Source organism: Calypte anna, chromosome 8 (assembly GCF_003957555.1).
Source record: "Calypte anna isolate BGI_N300 chromosome 8, bCalAnn1_v1.p, whole genome shotgun sequence".
Lineage (NCBI taxonomy): Eukaryota > Metazoa > Chordata > Aves > Apodiformes > Trochilidae > Calypte > Calypte anna.
This window is the reverse complement of record NC_044254.1, coordinates 15,069,457-15,088,273: the sequence shown is the minus strand read 5'-3', so window position 1 is coordinate 15,088,273 and position 18,817 is coordinate 15,069,457. Positions and strand designations below refer to the sequence as shown.

Below are 18,817 nucleotides of genomic sequence, written 5' to 3'. Positions count from 1 at the left end.
GGCCCGGCCCGGCCCGTCCGGCGCCCCCCCGGCCGCCGCCGCGTGCGTCAGACCGGAGACGTGGCCCCGCGGCGGCGGGGGGCGGAGCGGCGGCGGGAGGAGCGCGGCTGCGGGCGGCCTCCCCGGCCCGCCCCGCCCGGCCCTACCCGGCCCTGCCCTGCCCGGCCCTGCCCGCCGCGCTCAGCCCCGCTCCCGCGCCGCGGTATGATCGCGCCTGCCGCCCGGCCGCCGCCGCCCGTGACCCCGCGACCCCGCCCGGACGCGCACCAGGTATGCGCTACCGCGCCCGCCCTGCCTCTCCCCGGGTCTCCGCTGCCCGCCCCAGGCGGGGCCGCATCGGGGCTGGGGCATCGCCGCGGGGAGGGGATCACGGGGGGCCGCGCGGGGATGGAGCCGCCGCGGGGCCCGGCCCTGCGCCCCTGAGGGGAGAAGTGGCCCGGCCCGGGCAGAGGCTGCGAGGACGCTGCTCTGCCTGCCGACGGCATCGCCGGTGCCGCCCCCATTCCTGGGCAGCGCCGGAGGAGCCAAATTTACCCGCGATCGCCGCCGTCTGCCCCCCTACCCCGCCGAAGGGCAGAGGGAAGCGACCGCGGCAACCCCCGCCCCATCCCCTGCCGGGCTGGGCCCCTCGCTGCTGGCCCGTGGCACTCGGGTGGCCCCGGGGATGGCCCGCGGGGCGGCGGCCCGAAGCCAAAAAGGGCTTCCCGGGAGCGAGGTAGACGATGCGGTCGCCGTGGAGATGGGTTGCTCGAGAGCCCTTCACGGTGTTTTCTCCAGGGAAAAAAAAAAAAAAGAAAAAACCCCTCGGCTCTCGTTACCGGGAGCCAGCGAGCGGGACGGGGAGGCGGCCGTTCAGAGGCGAGGCGGGGAGCGCGGTCTCTCGGCGGGGGCTGCCCAGCGGCTCCCGGCGGGTCCGAGGCGCCAGGTCGGGAGGGGAGCTCAGCCCCCGGCAACACTGCGGGGCTCCGACGTTCATGACTCTGCTCTCGGAGAGATTTAAAAAAAACGAAACAAAAAAACGATCCTGATTTTAAATCAGTTTAGGAACAGCTCTGCCTTGTCGCAGTGTGTTCGGCGGGTTTGTTCTTTATTCACGAAATGCGGTTTGTCCAATTCGCTGGAAGAGTTGGCCAAGCAAAATGAGAACGGCTGAATGTATCTTACTAGAATTTAATTAGGATGAAAATTCTTAAAAATGAGTTTTATTTCACAGCTAAGTATGTGAGTTAGGGCTTATCTTTAAAAATTCTGTTTACTTTTGGAACGAGTACTTTTTGTGAGGAAAGACACAGTGTTACGAGCAGCACCGTTTGAAGAGACACATGTACGTGTTTGCTGCCATGGAGCACTGTAGGCTTGAACGATGCTGTAAAAATCTGGACAGGCAGAGAGGTGCTTTGCAATGTAGTGGAGATAAAGGTGGCAACCTTGGAAATAATTATTAAAAAGTCTCCCTTCACAATTCAACCAAGTGTGAATTTTTCCCCTCCGTGTATATTAGACCCGCTTTTACTTTTCTTTTTGGCATGATGAAAGCAGTCATGGAGCACTCGGTCCCCTGGGCTCACTCTGCTCCTGGTGATGCTTGTTTTCCTCTGTGGTGCAGATCAGCAGCGAGAGCCAGGCTGAGCACGGCTCCAAGTTGATCCCTAATTTTAACCTACCCTTGGATTCCTGCTGTCTACCTAGTGCTTGTGCCCAGGGGCTGCCAGTGAGGCACAGCAGCCTGGTGAGGAGCACCTGTGGTTTCTGAATCATTTCCTTTTCCAGTTACGTTCTGCGTTTGCTAAATGTGTGGTGGCTTTGTTGCTGTTTTTTCCAGTCTGAATGCTAAAAGGCCCCTCTGGAGATTTTACTGTAACATAATTTTCTGTGGGTTTTCTTTGTTATTATTTACACTTGCAAGCAGTTTTAGTAATCAACATTCTGATGAAAAGCTGTAAAATCTGGTTACTTTTTATGCCTGGTGTTGGAAAAGGACAGTGCTGGTTGTCAGTGAAGAACACAAACAGAGACTGTTCAATTCTTTACACAAGTTCCTTGCCTCAGTGCTTGGTGCTTACAATCAGTTCCTGCACCAGTTCGAGTTCATTTCCTGAGGCAGCTGCATCCCACCTCAGGATCTGGGTTTTTTTGAGGGCCATGATAAGGGGCTCTGACTGGGACAGGGGCAGCATCCGGGCCAGGCAGTAGAGAGGGTTAAACAACATTCAGGTGGTCCTAGTGCAGGAGTGAAGACACAGTAAGAATAATGAATTGGGTCAGAGTGCTGGGAGGAGCAGTTCCCCTGATTGTCCATTGACCTCTGTTGCAACTGGTTGAAGTGGCCCCTATTCACTGCCAGACTTCCCAGCCCAAGCCGTTTTGAATGCTGTGGGAAGTTAAAAAAAATTTCTATTACCATCCAAACAATTCACAATAACAGGAGCTAGAGTTTAATTTAACAAGATTTTTTCCTCTTTGAGAAAATTTAGAGAAAAGATATTGTCCTCATTGTTACAGTGTTCTGAAGGGCCAGGCAGGCGCTATGTACTTAAGGAAACCCTGAAAATGAAACTATTTACCTCAGGAAAAGAGAAAAGAGAACCCCAAAATACTTGCATTAAAACCTTGCTTCGTAAAGCAAAGAAACCATCCTCCTTCCAAAATGATTGGTCAGAAGAACATTAGCAAGTGTTGGATTTCACATACTCAACATAATGGAAACTTGACTCTTTTCATCATCTTTTAGTGATTTGCCCATGGATTTTTGCAATAAAACTCTGATGCAAATTCAAGCTATAGTGCAATAACTTTTGTTGGGGTTTCTGTTTCTAGGATCTCTTTCTCACTAGGAAGATACTATGTTTGATTTACCTTCTTGAGCATGCATGAGTAAGCCATTTGCTCCATTGCTTCATTCATAATACAGGGCAGGCAGTGCTGTCTTCCCAGCCCCAGGCAGGCACAGTGTCTTTAAGCTGTATTTAAACTTGACAGACCCTGGATCAGCTTTTCTGCATTATATTAATTTTACATTTTGGTGCCTGCCAGAAGCAGCTAGTGAGACACAACATAAACTTTACAGCTGTCTCATCCTGAACATCATAGGCTTCGACTGAGATGGGTTTTTTGGCTTTTTTTCCCACTGTGTGTCCACTCTTTTTCCATCTCCCATGGAGGACTTATTTGCAATCTAGTGTTTAATCAAGTCAGATTTTTTTAAAGGTATGTGCTTTGCACTTTTTGTTTGGGAGAATCCTGCATGAAGATACTGTGCATGCTTTTCCTTGGTTTTAAAGTAAAGCAAAAGCCTCTCCTGAAGTGCAATGTCACCCTTCTTCATGGAAAGCTGCTCTTGCTGCTGTCATGGTGAGCATACAAAGTTCCACTGGATTGGAACCAGCATATGTGAAGACATTTGGTCTTGTAGAGTAGCATTAAAATCCATTTCTTTCTATGTTGAAGTAAACTTTAACTTTTCCACTGACTTTCAGGTGAGCAGTATCCAGCCTTTTATATCTACTTCAGATCCTGGACTAAACTATGATCTGTTGAAAACACCCTCCTGTGGCAGTAACACAGAGTGGTTTTGTATTGATGGGAATTAAAAATTCAACAAGAATCCTGAAGTGCTGAGAACATTTCTGATTTTATTTACCCATCACTGGAAGCAAGGTGGGAGCACAAATTAATTCCTTGCTCTGGAGCATATGGCAAAACAGAGCACCAGTCACACACCAGTCACACACCCGGTCCTGAGTGTGCAGCAGTGTAAGATCCTGAGGTACATGTGACTTACAGCAGAACGCAACAGCTCCAGCTTGCCTGTTGCTCTCAGAAAACAGGTTTGATCTTCTGGGCAAGCACCATTTGAGATCTCATTTTCCAGTCAGTGTGGATGCTTGGTGAGCTGTCTGAAGAATAGTTTTCATGCAAGCTTTTATAGAGCAAGATGAGTCTACACAGACAATATGGTCAGAAAAGGCCTTTGTTAAATGCAATGTGACTAAAAAGAGTATTTGCTCATTACAATCATTTATCCATGACAGCATAATTTCAAAGACCAGCAGACTGCTATATAGTGTGGTCAGAGCTCTCCTCCCAGGCAGCAGCTGCTTTGATCTCACGTTTAAGTTTGATCCATTCAGCCTTCCCTTCCCTTGTGTATATGATGTAGCAACAGAGGTTTTGGTGGAACAAGTTTAGAGCTAATCTCTCTTCAGTGAGCCATGGCTGGACACAGTGCTGGAAAAGTCTAACAAAGAATTTAGTCAGATAGCTTTAGATTTCCACGTCTCTGAAGTTTTTGGTCTTTAAAAGTCATCTTATGAGAATAGCAATTTTGATTCTCCAGGTGTTCATGTTCAAGTGTGTGTAGATCACACCCCTTTTTATTTGTCTGGATTTATAATAATAAGGAATTAGTCTTCCTTAAGACATTAGTATTCCTTATTCTTTCAAGGGTATGGATAAGATTGTGGGATTTATTTTTATTATTAGGAAGGATGGTTGTGAGGAGGAAAATAAATTGTCTGTGTTTCAGACTGAGAATACCTGTTCATTTAGCCAGGCATTTTGAGATCCATGTTTTATGAGACTATTGCAAGGTTTAGAAAGCTCTCTTGTGTGGCATGCAAGCAGGAGCAGAAAAGATCCTTTATATGAAAAAGTCTCACAAATAGAGAAAACAAGCATTTCTTTAATGATTTTGGCTCAATCACTTCGTAAAAGGTTTTTAACTAACTTTTCAGATGGTTGAACTGCTTAAGACTCAGAATGGACCCTTTGTCCTTCCTGTCCCAATTAGGAATTAATTTTTAATTATATCAGCTGAGCATTTTTTATTAGGAGCACTTGTATTAGCCTGAGGCCCCCAACTGTGCCTTTGACAATGAATGGTACTGGTTGGTGTAATATTGTCTGTCCTATGACATTCAATTCTATTGTTTCTGTCTTCATTATCCAAGTTTGTTAAATAAGTGTTTTTGTAAAACCTGGTGTAACTCTGATTAAAACTTGATATGTGTTTATTTTTCTCAGTCTTTTAGATGCATTTCAGAAGTACTAAAATACCACTTACTAGATAGTTTCTTGCTCAGTGCTTTGGTTTGCTGTTAGAGATTTTCATTTACTTTAAGAACATTTTGCAGCTCTGGAAAGAGGGCTGGCTACTTGAGTGATAGCCCTGATAAACTAAGAATGTTACTCCCAGGGCTGAAAAATGGTGAGTCTTGCCTTTGAAGTAGTCTTTGACATGGAAATGCATGGAGTGTACTTTTCTTTAGATTTGGACAAATAGCTCAGCAAAGGCAAATCTCCACACAGCCCTATGTGCTTGGTACAGAAAGAACTCCTGTTGATTTCACCGAGACTCTATCTGGCAGAATCTGGCCCCAAACCTTTTTTGTCTTCAATCCAGCCATGCTGATGTCAAAGAGCTGCTAACAATAGGAAGCCTTCTTGGTGTGTAATACATGAAAAAGTTCAATGACTCAATTAAAACAAACAAGGTTGTTGTCTGGGATCCATCGCCAAAGCAGTACTGTGTGTGTAGATGGAAATTGCAACATATATTTTGAAATGCAGTTTAATAAGTTGCTTCCTCATTATGTCTCTTATATCTCCTCTGAGCTCTGGACTCAGGCCTTTGAAATTCTACTGCCACAGTGGATGGTAAAGACAGTCCCAACATCAGAGCAGGGGATTCACTGCCACCTCTGAATGCACCACACTTCCTTCTAGGTGTTAGGCAGAGAGGCAGCCAAAAACTTAATGTATGCTGGGTGCTTGCAGCAGGGGCCTCAGTAACTCAGAGGGAAAAGAATGGAACAGGTCTGAGTGTTCAGCAAGTTTCTGGAATTTATACCCTTTTCAGTTTTCTCAAGCAACTAAATGGCAATTCACTGGGGTCTTGCCTGTGGTGACAGATCTGCAGAGCCAGGGCGCTGGGGAAGTTTGCTTGTGGCAGCTGGCATGATGGAGGGCAGTTTTCCAGTAGTTGGGTTGTGACTGCTCTGGAGCTCAGGTGGCACAGCCTAACCTTCTCCAGTCTGTACATGTGGAAATGAAACCTCATTTCCATGCTGAATGATCCTCACACAGAGGACAGCCCGGTCATGGCCAACCTGCTTTCATCCATTTTGGTGCAGGTGCAGCCTCTGAGAAAACTGCATGGGTTTCATGTGTTTGGTAGGACCACCAAACTGGGGGTGCTGGGATAATATCTTCTATAGGCTGGTTGTATTAAATCTGCTCCCCAGGTTGCAGAATAATGCCAACTGTGACAAACAATTTTGGTAATTTGTAGGATGAAATGAAATTACCTTCAGTGGTTTTGCAGGGAAGTTTTGGCATACTATCAGTATGGACTCGACCACTGCAGAAAACTGGACAAAGTAGTATGTTATGATTTGTCACTACTATTCATTCATATTTCCCACCAAAAGTAGCAAAGAAAGTAGATATCTTTCTGTACTGCAGCTGGAGAAGAGGCAGTGTGGTGGGCTGATGTGCTGTGCCCAAAGCAGAAGCACAGGGAGCCTGATGCTGGGTACCAGTGGAGAGTCCTGATTCACTCTCTATTGTTCCTTCAGGCCACATTTCATCACCAGCCTCATCCCCAGGAAGATAAATTTCAAGTAGTTTGTTTGAAAGTACAGTAAACAAATGGACCTTTAAAAATAACTGTTTGGATGCAAATGGCTTGTTTTTAGTAGCTTTCCAGTTCCTTAACTGGGGATGTATGTTTAAACAACAGCATCATTTGTTTGTATTTCTTACTTCAGAATCATGGTATTTCTTCCTATGAAAATCTCTGTTACAATCAACAAAACACAAAGTAACCTATCATGTTTCAAAAGTAGCAGCATATGATACTCTTTTTGCCTTTTTTCTTAGACTGGAGTTTTTCCAACAACAATAACAACAACAACAACAAAAATTGGCAGTGCAAACATATAGCAAGATAATTACCAAAACCAAATGTCAGGGTAGCTCAGGCATTATTACTCCGCGTGCACAATGTGTGTGAGAATACACAGATAAGGATGGAACATCAACCTCTTGGGAATTAAGAGTTGCTAATTCCAGCCCTTATCATCTTATTTCCCCCTTAGTCTAATCTCACTTTTCCAGATTTGGTGCCTTGTCCCCACGTCCACTTTCAGACCTCTCCTGGTTAGGTGACAAAGTGAAACAGGTTCATTATCTGTGATCTGTGATGCCAACACAGGCAGTGCCAGAAGCTGTGAGGGGATCCTGGACACTCACTAAGATGAAGTGTTCAGCTGCCAAGATCAAAGGACACACGCAAAACCACAGCTTCCACGGGATTATAAATTAGCCAGCTGTGGGCTGTTGTTCATGCTGCAGTAAGAAGTGTGTCCTCAATACAAATTTTGGGGCATTGGAGTCTGGAAAGTTTAAAATAAAAGACCACAACTTTTCTAGTGTGCACAGTCCAAGATTGATCCCCTAAGCTTGTTTCTAAAAATGGTCAAATACAAATTTAACAATGAAATAGTCAGCAGAAACTGACTGATGATGTTAGTACCAAGCCATTTTAGTGCCAGGCTCTTCTTACCATCCCTGGCTAGAGGAGACTGTGGTCCTAAGATCTGAGGCTCTGCACAGGCCAGTGATTTTAAATTGGATATTGAAGAACACACCAGCATGAACCTGACTGCGAATCTCCATTATCACTGCTTATTTAACTGTCTCAGTGTGTAGTTCCCAATCAGGCAAAATGAGAATGTAAAATTCTGCTTTTCATTACAGCCTCCGGCCCTGTGCTTAGTTTTTAACTTTTTAACTTTAGTTTCTGGCCCAAGGTTTCTAAGGTCAGACAGCACAGGACTGCCTGAAAAGCAAATTTATGATATTTATGGAGAGCAACAAATGTCTGCAGCCCAGGAGAGCAGGCTGAGATCTTCAAAGTGTGCAGTGCCACATCCTGTGTAAAGACAAACCCACTGGAGAGCAGCCCCTACACATGTGTCTGCAGCACCTGGGCTCTGTTGAGTCCCTGTGACTGAATCATAAACTCGTGTGTTAGGTAGGTGCTGTGCTCTGTTCCTGTAATGAAGATTAATATGCAATAGATAGTGTGTGAGAACCAGCCCAGAGACCTGCTTGCAGCATTATTCTCAAAAGGCATTTCATAATTTATCCTAACACATGCAGTATGTTTCAAGCAGCCAGGAGGATGGGTTTTCCCTAACCCAGCACTTTCTCCTTTCAGTAGATCTCTGATACTAAAGACCAAGCAGTTCCAGTCTGAATTGTCTCGAGGACATCCAGGCTTTGACCCATCCCACTGGACTCAGCTGGGTTGCAGTTGTGGCCCTGCAGCCACTGCCCCCCCTCACACCAAGGGGAAACCTGTTGGGGGGTTAGGGCCGTGTCCATAACAACTGGGACTTGCTTGGACTTTGTCCACTCTCAGGAAGTGGTGGAGGAGGGTTGATGCAATGGCAAGGAAATGTGTTTGAATGCCAGCTGGCTGATCACTTAAGCATCATTTTCTAGTCAGCTTAAGGAATCTCACAATTTTTATGCTTCCCAGTTGCAAATGTCACTATTTTTGCAATGTTACCTCTCTCCTCCTGCTGTGTTCCTTCTTTTTCTCTCTGGTGTTATCACATGCTGTCCCTACTGAACCAGTATGTTCTGGATGTTAACTGCCTGTCCAGCACCCAGGTGCCCCGATTCTGGTGTGAGCTGTGGTTGTTCTCCTATAAAAAATGGTGGATGACAGTGACTACTTCAATGCATGGCAACATGGTTAAGTAACCACTACTGGAAAAATAAAATAGCAGAAGGCTTGACTTCCAGTGAATAACACCTGTAGATTGGCAAACACAGCCCTGGCAATACACGGTCTCCCACATACATCACACAAAGCAGCAGTGGCACTGTTTCTCTTCTTGCATGAGGGCCAGCAAGGCACACAGACAGGGCTTTGGGCTTTGCTGGGCAAGGAGGCCATAGCTGGGGCACAGGCTGGCTGTTGTCAATGGGTACAATCAAGCATCACCCATGGAGGGGTGCAGACCAGTCAGCAGCTGTCCCAACAGCAGAGATGGCCAGTGACCATCTTGTCATAGCAGGGGGTGGTGGTGGGAGCTGCTGGGAGTCTGCTAATAGATATCCTTTCAGTCACTGGACAGGGCAAAATGGAAAAGAAGCTAGAGGGAAGAGGCAGACAAATAAAAAATTATTTCTGATTGTTCTGTTGTGCATGCAGATACCAGCAGTGCTTCTCTGTGCTTCTTTTCAGTGTTATCACTTTGCTGCTCATGCAGTGAGGGGAGAAGCAATAGTGTTTGTCCAGAAAATCTTGGAAAATGTTTATCCCACTTCCCCATGTCCAATCTCCATTTAAAGCTTCTGTGAATGTCTTCTTTCCTAAAGTCAAAACATACTGTCTGTGGGCCTGTGCCAACCTCATGGAGTTCAACAAGGCCAAGTACGAGGTCCTGCACGTGGGTCGGGGCAATCCTAAACACAAATACAGACTGGGTTGAGAATGGATTGAGAACAGCCTTGAGGAAGTTGATTTGGGGGTGTTAGTCAATGAGAACATAATCTGGCAATATGTGCTTGCAGCTGAGAAAGCCAACTTGTACCCTGGGCTGCATCAGAAGTGTGGCCAGCAGGTTAAGTGAGGTTATTTTTCCCTCTGCTCTTGTGAGACCCCACCTGGAGTTCTGTATCCAGTTCTGTAGCCCCTAACACAGAAAGGACATAATAACTCTTGGAGCAAGTCCAGAGGAAGGCCACCAAAATGATCCAAGGCCTGGAACACCTCTCCTATGAAGGCAGGCTGAGAGAGTTGGGGCTTTTCAGCCTGGACAAGAGAAGGCTCTGAGAAGACCCTGTAGTGGCCTCCCACTACCTGAAGGGGCCTACAGGAAAGCTGGGAGCAACTGTGTACAAAGTGTGTAGTGATAAGGGAATGGGAATTGTATAAAACTTGGAGAGAGGAGATTTAAGTTAGACATTAGGAAGAAATTCTTTAATGGAAAGGTGGTAAGACACTGGAACAGGTTGCCCAGGGAGGTTGTGGCTGCCCCATCTCTGGAAGTGTTGAAGGCCAGTTTGGATGGGGCCTTGAGCAACCTGGTCTGGTGAGAGATGTCCCTGGACATGCAGGTTGGAACTGGATGAGCTTTAAGGTCCCTTCCAACCCATTCTATGATGCTATGACTATACACTGCTAGTTTAATTACCATTATTGTGTGTAGTGCTGTTGCCATAATTTGGAAACGTTTGTTTACTTTTTTTTACCAATAAAAAGTAAAAGGCAGACAGATTTTGATGTCTGGTGTGCTGGAGGACTGCAAACCTTCCACCCTTAAAGATGGCTCAGAGAGGCCTGCAGGTCTCTCTCTCTGTTCAGCCCATTAACCAGAGAAACTCTACTAATGAGGACTCACATTATGGAAAATTGAATCTCTAAAGGGAGCAGGGCATCAGAGCAGCATGTATTTGTGGTGCATGAAACTATCTGTCTTTATCTAAATCCCCTACACATCACTCAGAAGAAATAAAGGAAATATATAACAAAACAAAGGCCCCTAAAAATATGGAGTGAAACCCATCAAGCCAAATCAATTTTTGGTCCTGAAAGCTGTCCCTGCACAATAATTTGCAAGATACTTTCCAGTCCTATCTGCTGTCAGGTGCTGCCCTTGTACAGTACTGCTGACTGTCATGATGCCATGGCTCAGATCCACAGAGTTGCTTAGACATCCAACCTGCACGGATTTGGTCACCACGTATTTTGGTGCATGTGACCCCACATGTTTTCTCAAAGAGTCTCCACTATAGAAAGTTTGACTATGTATTACCTGACACTTGAATTGTCTATACTTTTGGAAAAACCATACAGACAGGACACCTAGAGGTTATGGCATCAGAAGATTAAAAAGAACCCATGAGCCATTATTGAAGGAGCAGGGGGAGAAGAAATTCTTAGACCCATGTGACTTTAGAGCAATCTGTTGACGTGTGTTCTGGGGTATATTGGTGGCATTCCTGTCAGCTAACTGGTGTCCAAACCTGAGCCAGGAACATTACATGTGTTACAAAGCTTTGAGCATCACTGTTGCATGGCAACTGGTTATCTAACATTTGTATTAGCATATTCTTTTAAAGAATTTTCCATGTTTTCCAACGTGTGATAGAAAACTTATTTTTTTAAAGCTTCCAAGAAGCTGTTACCAGTTATCTATGTTTTATGTGGCAATTGAAGGGAGGAGGAGGTTAATTCCTTATCGATGGCTGTGAAATGTGTGTCTGGGAAGGCAGATCAGTGTGGGATGTTCTTCAACTCAAGCTGAAGCCTGTTTCCATGGGCACCACTGGGAGCTGCCAGAGGAAGGTTTCCTCTCCCCAGGTTCAGCTGAAGAAGTACTTAAGTACATACTGGGCATGTACTTAAACCTAACTCTATTTATGACGTCCATTTTTTTCCAGCAGTATTTCAAAAAGAGAAGCAAAAGGCAACAAAGGATTGTCCCAGCAGCTGTCTGAGCTGTTCTCTGCTGTAGAGGTGTATCTTCCCTGACTGGTGTGCTGAGCATTTGCAAGACAGGCACACAAAAATCAGAACTGTGGCTCCTGGCTGTGTGTAATTTAATAACGCTGCATTCCTTCAGCAGCACTGCAGCAATTCAGGTCTCTTGGCATGAACCCTGCTGAGCCTCCGGCCGGGCTGCATGAAGTCAGCCTTTCATTGCCGTCCTTTTCACTGATGATCTCTTAATTTGCAAGGGCTGCAGAGGAGCTGCCTTCCTCTGGGAGACTGCCATCCGTGAGAGGCGTGTCCCATTTCATCTGGCATTGTGGCAGATATCCTGGGGACAGCTTTTAGAAGGGCAAGAGGCTGAGAGAGAGATTCTCTTGCCTGTCCAAGTAGTGCTCAAAGCAGCACAGAAGGGTTGGCGAGAGGAGAGGGTTAAGAAGTTTTTATGCTACTCACTCAGAAAGCTACAAAGCCCCTGCCCAGCTACTGACTGAAGTGCATTTACATGCACGTTGTGCCTTTGGGGACATCACGTTGTGCCTTTGGGTGCCTGAGGGTGAGCTGGGCCTTGAAAAGGTTTCAAACTGAGCATCTTTCCATGTGACTATGGCCAGTGTAGGAGTCAGTCATGAATTACTGGGATGGCCATAGGCTTGTGATGAAGTGCAGCTATTAGGGCCTGAATCCTTCTCTGTCAGATCCCTGGCTCTGAATTAATCCCTTAAGTCCCTGGGCAGCGTATCAGCAAGTGTGTGCTTACCATTTAGCCTGTGCACAGCTGGATGGCACCAAACTCACACTAATGGGTCCCAGTGCACTAGGAACCCCAGCTGGATCAGGATTATAGAGTCTTCCAACATTACTGGGATATGAAGTGGTTGTGGTGAGAATTTATGCTATTAGTTAAAGGACATATTTTGCCCTTGGGAGTATTTTTGTTCCGTTCCCATGTGAATTCATCTTTCCATCATAAGTTACTGGGGAGTCTCAGTACTGGTTTGATCTCAGGGATTCAGTTACACAATATGCTGTAGGCTTTAAAATCATGTTAAAATGTCACCTTGCCTGTACATGCTCATGTGTTAGCTGATTTTTCAGAGGAGGTGGTGATGTAAGCCTCAACATCTGAGGTGAAGATAAAGCCCTTGATCTGCCTGTAGTTTTGGTTAGCTAAAGCACTTTAGGAACTTGCTCTCAAAACACAGGAGATTTAAAACAGCAGTGGGTATGTGCACAAATATTCCAAAGCATTCCTGAAACTGCTCTGAATAAAATGGAAATTAATGGAAGATGGTAGCTACAAGGACCTGTGAAATTTGAGCACAGGGCAAGCATTTTAGCCAGACTTGTGAGATAAAGGCCAACAACTGTGAGTGCCTCTAGCTACAAAACAGGCTGGTTTTCATGGATTCAAAAGGCTGCATTGACTCATCAGATATGGTGGTAGTCAATGGAGATAGGGATTTGCCTGCATGCATTGATAGCGCCCTGGTCCTGCTGTCTTTTCCTCACAGCAGCTGCAGGGTAGCAGCAGGAACACCCCTCTTCTGAGGCAGGGTGTCAGAAGAACCACTGAGAACTTATATGTCACATCTTGGGAGTTTCATTTCCAGAGAAGTTTTTCTCAGACTTCACAGAAGTACTTGCTTGCACATGCTGAGGGAGTGTGACTGCAGGAGGCTGAGCACTGGCCTTGCTCTTTTGCAGGACGATGATTCCCGTGACTGAGTTCCGGCAGTTCTCGGAGCAGCAGCCGGCGTTCAGGGTGCTGAAGCCCTGGTGGGATGTGTTCACAGACTATCTCTCTGTCGCCATGCTGATGATCGGTGTCTTTGGGTGCACATTACAGGTAAAAAAATGGGATGGAGGGAAGGTGGTTGCTCTCACACTGCTGAGAGAGCATCACAAATGAGGAAGTTCCTTGGATGGATGATGTCACGTCTGGTTTTATCTCTTGGGTTCACCGTGAGCAAAGCAAAAATTTGCTGCTCCCAGGATGAAAGCTGTTTAGGTAGCAACATCAAAAACACAGACCAGACTTCTACCAGCTGCAAGTCAGCAGAGTTGCACTAGAGTCAGTGGACTGGTGCCAGTGAAGATAAAGAGCTGTTGGGTTGGCATGTGCCTCGGTGCCTGTTCTCACCAGAATTTGGTGCAACAAAACAAATGATCGACTGAAGGTTTTATTTGTTACCATTTTTCTGTTTAGCAGTTTGAAAAACAACATTTTGTAATTTCTGTTTTTCTTTATTTAGCAAATGTTAATATTCTCTGTCTTTATGCTTCAAAGAGATTTGAAATGAATGTACTTATTTTATCAACACCACCCACAGCTAAAATTATGCCTCTTCCATTCCAAATCATCTCTTACATGTAAACAATTGACATTACTGTCAATCACTGTTACATTTTGCTAAGAGCCAAAAGCTGGAAAAAAATGGAAAGTACTGTTGGGGATGGACTCCACAAAAATAGAAAGTTGTAGTACTAGTTCAAACATAGATCTCATATTTCTTGGCATGACTTAGAAATGAATTTAAAGGGATATAGTGATAAAGTTCTTATTTCAGGGGAATTTGCTCACTTGCAGGGCCCAAGATTTTCACATACTTTGCCTGAAATGCCACATGAAATCAACTGTAACTTTGCCTGTATTGTCCATTTTCAAGTATGTTCAGTAGAAAAGATATGATGTCCATCTTTATAGAGGGCTCAACTTTGCATTAGTAGCTAAGTGTTTGCTTGAGGCCACAAAGGAAAATATGTTATTTTTTAAGTTTACCTGCTTTATTGGGTGAAGTACAATGAAACGTAAGTGTGGAAACACTTCAAATAATAGGCCATTTTTTTAATTCCAACTTATTATCAGAGGCATATATCTAGAGTGTAATTAAGGGTGTATATCAGAACAGTATTTACGCACAAAGATTAAGTGAAGGAGTTCTTCATGTGTCAACAGTTATGGCACTTGTTCAACACATGTGGTTTCATCTCAGCATCTCCCTGCACCAGGGTGGATCATCAAGGAGTATCTGATTTTGGTAGCTCTTACTACATACCCCATTTTTAGTGCTTTCAACAACCATGATGTGAAAAGATACATCTATGCTACACACACATTTAGTGTGGCTTAATCTAATCCCAATCAGTCAGGGCAAATTACAATGATCCATGGATTAGCATTTTAAATTCAGACCTATAGAGACCCTTGCACTGAACACAAACTGTTAACCCAAGTTTGATTGGTCCCTAAAGGTGCTCAAACCTCCATTTGTAAACATGGATGGCCATTCCAAATTAAGGAGGTTGCTCTTTTTTGCATTATAGACAGACTCAAGGACAGAAGGACAGAGCTACCTTTTTCACCCACATGTGTGGTATGAGGACTATGTATATAGAGAAAAAACTGAATAAAAATTATGTCCATGGACACAAATCCTGTCAGTTCTCCATTAGTTCTATCTTTCTTCATTAGGACTGAAGATTAATAATATCCTAACATAGATATGCCCATTTTAGCTCTTTGTCAGCCAATTTGGTGTGAGCATACAGCCACATGAATGCAGTAACGCTGCTTTCAAGCCTAAGTTGTCTCTGAATGTCGTGTGGCCAGGGTGAACACACCTGGCAAGAGCAGTCTGTCTCTTAGGACAGCAATGAAAGAGATCCCTGTTTGGATTTTTTCTGGAAGCATTACCCACATTTTCCCCTTTTCTCGGTTATCTCAATGCCCTCTTATTCAAATTATGGAAAGCTAACCATAGATGAAAAGGGGTGACCTAGATATTGGCTTTTAGAACAAGTGTCTTGCTAGGAATAATGATAATAATAGCACAGTCTGTGGGGCCAAGTACCAGGGTGTGGGGAGGAATGCCTGGCAGCTGGAGGAACTCCAAGGACAGCTACCCAGTGGTACTGCCACTATTGTTTGCAAATCAGTTTAAAAGTTATCTTTTTATGTGTTTCAGGTCATGCAGGACAAGATAATATGCCTTCCAAAGCGCATACAGCCTTGCCAGAACCAATCTAATAGTACAAATGTGTTTAACACAATCTCAGATACCACCCCCCTTCCTCCACCCAAGCCATCCACCCCTCCAGCTACAGTTGAAATGAAGGGACTGAAGACTGATTTGGACCTTCAGCAATACAGCTTTATAAACCAGGTGTGCTATGAACGTGCCCTGCACTGGTATGCAAAATACTTCCCTTACCTTGTCCTTATACACACACTGGTCTTTATGCTATGTAGTAACTTTTGGTTCAAATTCCCTGGATCAAGCTCCAAAATTGAACACTTCATTTCAATACTCGGGAAATGTTTTGATTCTCCATGGACAACAAGAGCCTTATCTGAAGTGTCAGGGGAAGACTCTGAAGAGAAAGATAACAGGAAGAACAACGTAAACAAGGCTGCTACTCTCCCGCCAAGCACTGAGGGCACTTTGGTCAAGACACAATCTTTAAAATCAATACCAGAGAAGTTAGTTGTGGATAAGGGAACACCTGGGGCATTAGATAAGAAAGAAGGTGAACAAGCCAAAGCACTGTTTGAAAAGGTGAAGAAATTCAGACTGCATGTTGAGGAGGGAGATATACTCTATGTCATGTACGTTCGCCAGACTGTACTTAAGGTAATTAAATTCCTTATTATTATTGCTTACAACACAGCACTTGTCTCAGAAGTTAATTTTACAGTTGTCTGTAATGTTGATATCGAAGACATGACAGGATATAAGAACTTCTGCTGTAATCACACGATGGCACATCTATTCTCTAAACTCTCTTACTGCTACCTGTGCTTTGTAAGCATCTATGGCCTCACCTGCCTTTATACTCTCTACTGGTTGTTCTACCGTTCACTGAAAGAATATTCCTTTGAATATGTGCGGCAAGAGACAGGAATTGATGATATCCCAGATGTCAAGAATGACTTTGCTTTTATGCTCCATATGATTGATCAGTATGATCCTCTCTATTCCAAACGCTTTGCTGTCTTCCTGTCTGAAGTCAGTGAAAATAAGCTGAAGCAGCTGAACCTAAACAACGAGTGGACTGCAGATAAACTGCGACAGAGGCTACAGACAAACTCCCATAGCCACTTGGAGCTACAGCTTTTCATGCTCTCTGGACTACCAGACACAGTTTTTGAAATTACTGAGCTGCAGTCATTAAAACTTGAAATAATTAACAATGTAATGATACCAGCAACCATTGCACAGTTGGACAATCTCCAGGAACTCTCGTTGCACCAGTGTTCTGTGAAGATCCACAGCGCCGCTTTAGCGTTTCTGAAGGAGAATCTCAAGATCTTGAGTGTCAAGTTTGATGACATCAGAGAACTTCCACACTGGATGTATGGCCTCAGAAATTTGGAAGAACTTTATTTAATTGGCTCCCTAAGTCATGATATTTCCAAAAACATTACACTGGAGACTTTCCGGGAACTTAAAAGCCTTAAAGTTCTTTACATAAAAAGTAATTTGTCCAAAATCCCACAGTCTGCAGTTGATGTTTCAGGTCACCTGCAAAAATTGTGCATCCATAACGATGGCACTAAGTTAGTGATGCTCAACAATCTGAAGAAGATGGTCAACCTGACACAGTTGGAATTGGTTCATTGTGATTTAGAGCGCATACCTCATGCGGTCTTCAGCCTTCTCAGTCTTCAGGAATTGGATCTAAAGGAAAACAACCTCAAATCCATCGAAGAAATAGTAAGTTTTCAACATCTGCGAAAACTGACAATCCTAAAGCTGTGGTACAACAGTATCACTTACATACCAGAGCATATAAAGAAACTCACTAGTCTTGAGCGGCTTTCCTTCAGCCATAACAAAATAGAGGTTCTTCCATCCCACCTATTCCTATGCAACAAAATCAGATACTTGGATTTGTCTTACAATGACATTCGCTTTATCCCACCTGAAATAGGAGTCCTACAGAGTTTACAGTACTTTTCCATTACTTGCAACAAAGTGGAGAGTGTGCCTGATGAACTATACTTTTGCAAAAAACTTAAGACTCTGAAAATTGGGAAAAATAACTTGTCAGTCCTTTCACCTAAAATTGGTAATTTGGTATTCCTCTCCTACTTGGATATTAAAGGCAATCACTTTGAAATCCTCCCACCTGAGCTCGGTGAGTGCAGAGCTCTGAAGCGGACTGGTTTCACTGTAGAGGACACCTTGTTTGAAACGTTGCCTTCTGATGTCAGGGAACAAATGAAAGCTGAATAACTGATTTCCTCTCACTCAGCTTTACAGAAATAACGCTTCTACCAAATACACTGTACAAAGTGCATACTCCAAATGTTCTTTTAGTTTGTTTTTTTTTCTTTCTCAAACAAATCCTTTCTGTATAAACGTATGTAGAGTAAGCAGTACATACATTTTTTAATAAATTTTTCTCATATTTTTTCACTGGCTTAAGATATTTTTTAAAGTTTGTTTTTTGGGGGGTTTTTTGTTGTTTTTTTTCCCTGAAAACAAGGGGGTCTGTAACTTAATTTTTACTGGTAAAAGTGAATGGTTTTATCTGCTGATTTTTTTTCCTTTGCCTAATCCCAGCAGAGGAACTCTGTTTAAACTGTATGCTTTGGGTTTATAATTTGTAATAGATGATTATATTGTCTTCCTGGTTATGGTTAATCCCATAGGATGTGGTCTTAAGTGGTGCTGCAGGTGTTGAATGCCTTGTTTCCTCTTTTCTTCAGTGGCAGTAGAAGGTGTTCAGCATCTAACAAGATCAAATGGGGGTTGACAATCCTTTTTTATTTATGACACCGTTTTCTCAGGTGGTCAAAGCAAGTAGAAAAGTTTCTTTATGTATTTTAACAAATCTGAGGGAGTAGGCAGAACTCCTCCAGGGCCTTTTGGCAGGTTTAGTCTAGCTCTCCTTTCACACAGTGCCAAGCAGGAGGCACGGACTGAAATTTCTACTCTGGTGCAGGAAGAGTAGAGGTCACAGTTCGTGGGGGAGTCAGGACCAAAACGATTCACGTGGAAGATTTTCTAAACATCTTTAGATGAAGCTGCCCATTTCCTGCTAACTTGAATGGAAGGGGTGCAATGAACTCACTATGTTGGAAATGTCAACTCAGTGACACAAAACACTATCTTGAAAATTCCCCTGCCCGTCCTCCCCTAAACATCCTCTCCAGCACAGGGCAAGTGCCCTCTGCCCCCCTCGGTTCAGTTCTGCACTGGGGTGCTTGGCACCTTGCAGGAACAAGGTCCAGAAAAAGTGCAATCATGTCTAGTTTGTAAAGCTTCTGTCAAGGAAATAAGAGTCTAATATTCTCCTTAA

At 44.2% G+C, this 18,817-nt stretch overlaps 1 protein-coding gene across 2 annotated transcripts; it reads left to right on the top strand.

Annotated features, from left to right (window-relative positions):
- The first annotated feature begins 171 nt into the window (after positions 1-171).
- On the top strand, positions 172-17,928 carry LRRC8C (leucine rich repeat containing 8 VRAC subunit C). 2 transcript variants are annotated; one of them, XM_030455755.1, is made up of 3 exons: positions 183-270; positions 13,217-13,358; positions 15,478-17,928. In XM_030455755.1, exons 2-3 carry the CDS (start codon positions 13,221-13,223, stop codon positions 17,746-17,748), a joined length of 2,409 nt encoding a protein of 802 aa, XP_030311615.1. In that variant the 5' UTR covers positions 183-270; positions 13,217-13,220; the 3' UTR covers positions 17,749-17,928. The 2 variants fall into 2 exon arrangements, with proteins under 2 accessions (XP_030311616.1, XP_030311615.1); XM_030455756.1 differs by lacking the exon at positions 13,217-13,358 and having other exon boundaries at positions 172-270.
- The last annotated feature ends 889 nt before the right edge of the window (positions 17,929-18,817 follow it).

Bases quoted from the DNA above. Each gene is read 5' to 3' on its own strand.
- LRRC8C (XM_030455755.1), top strand. From the start codon at position 13,221: ATGATTCCCGTGACTGAGTTCCGGCAGTTCTCGGAGCAGCAGCCGGCG. The intron at 13,359-15,477 runs GTAAAAAAATGG...TATGTGTTTCAG, and splicing joins TCTTTGGGTGCACATTACAG to GTCATGCAGGACAAGATAAT.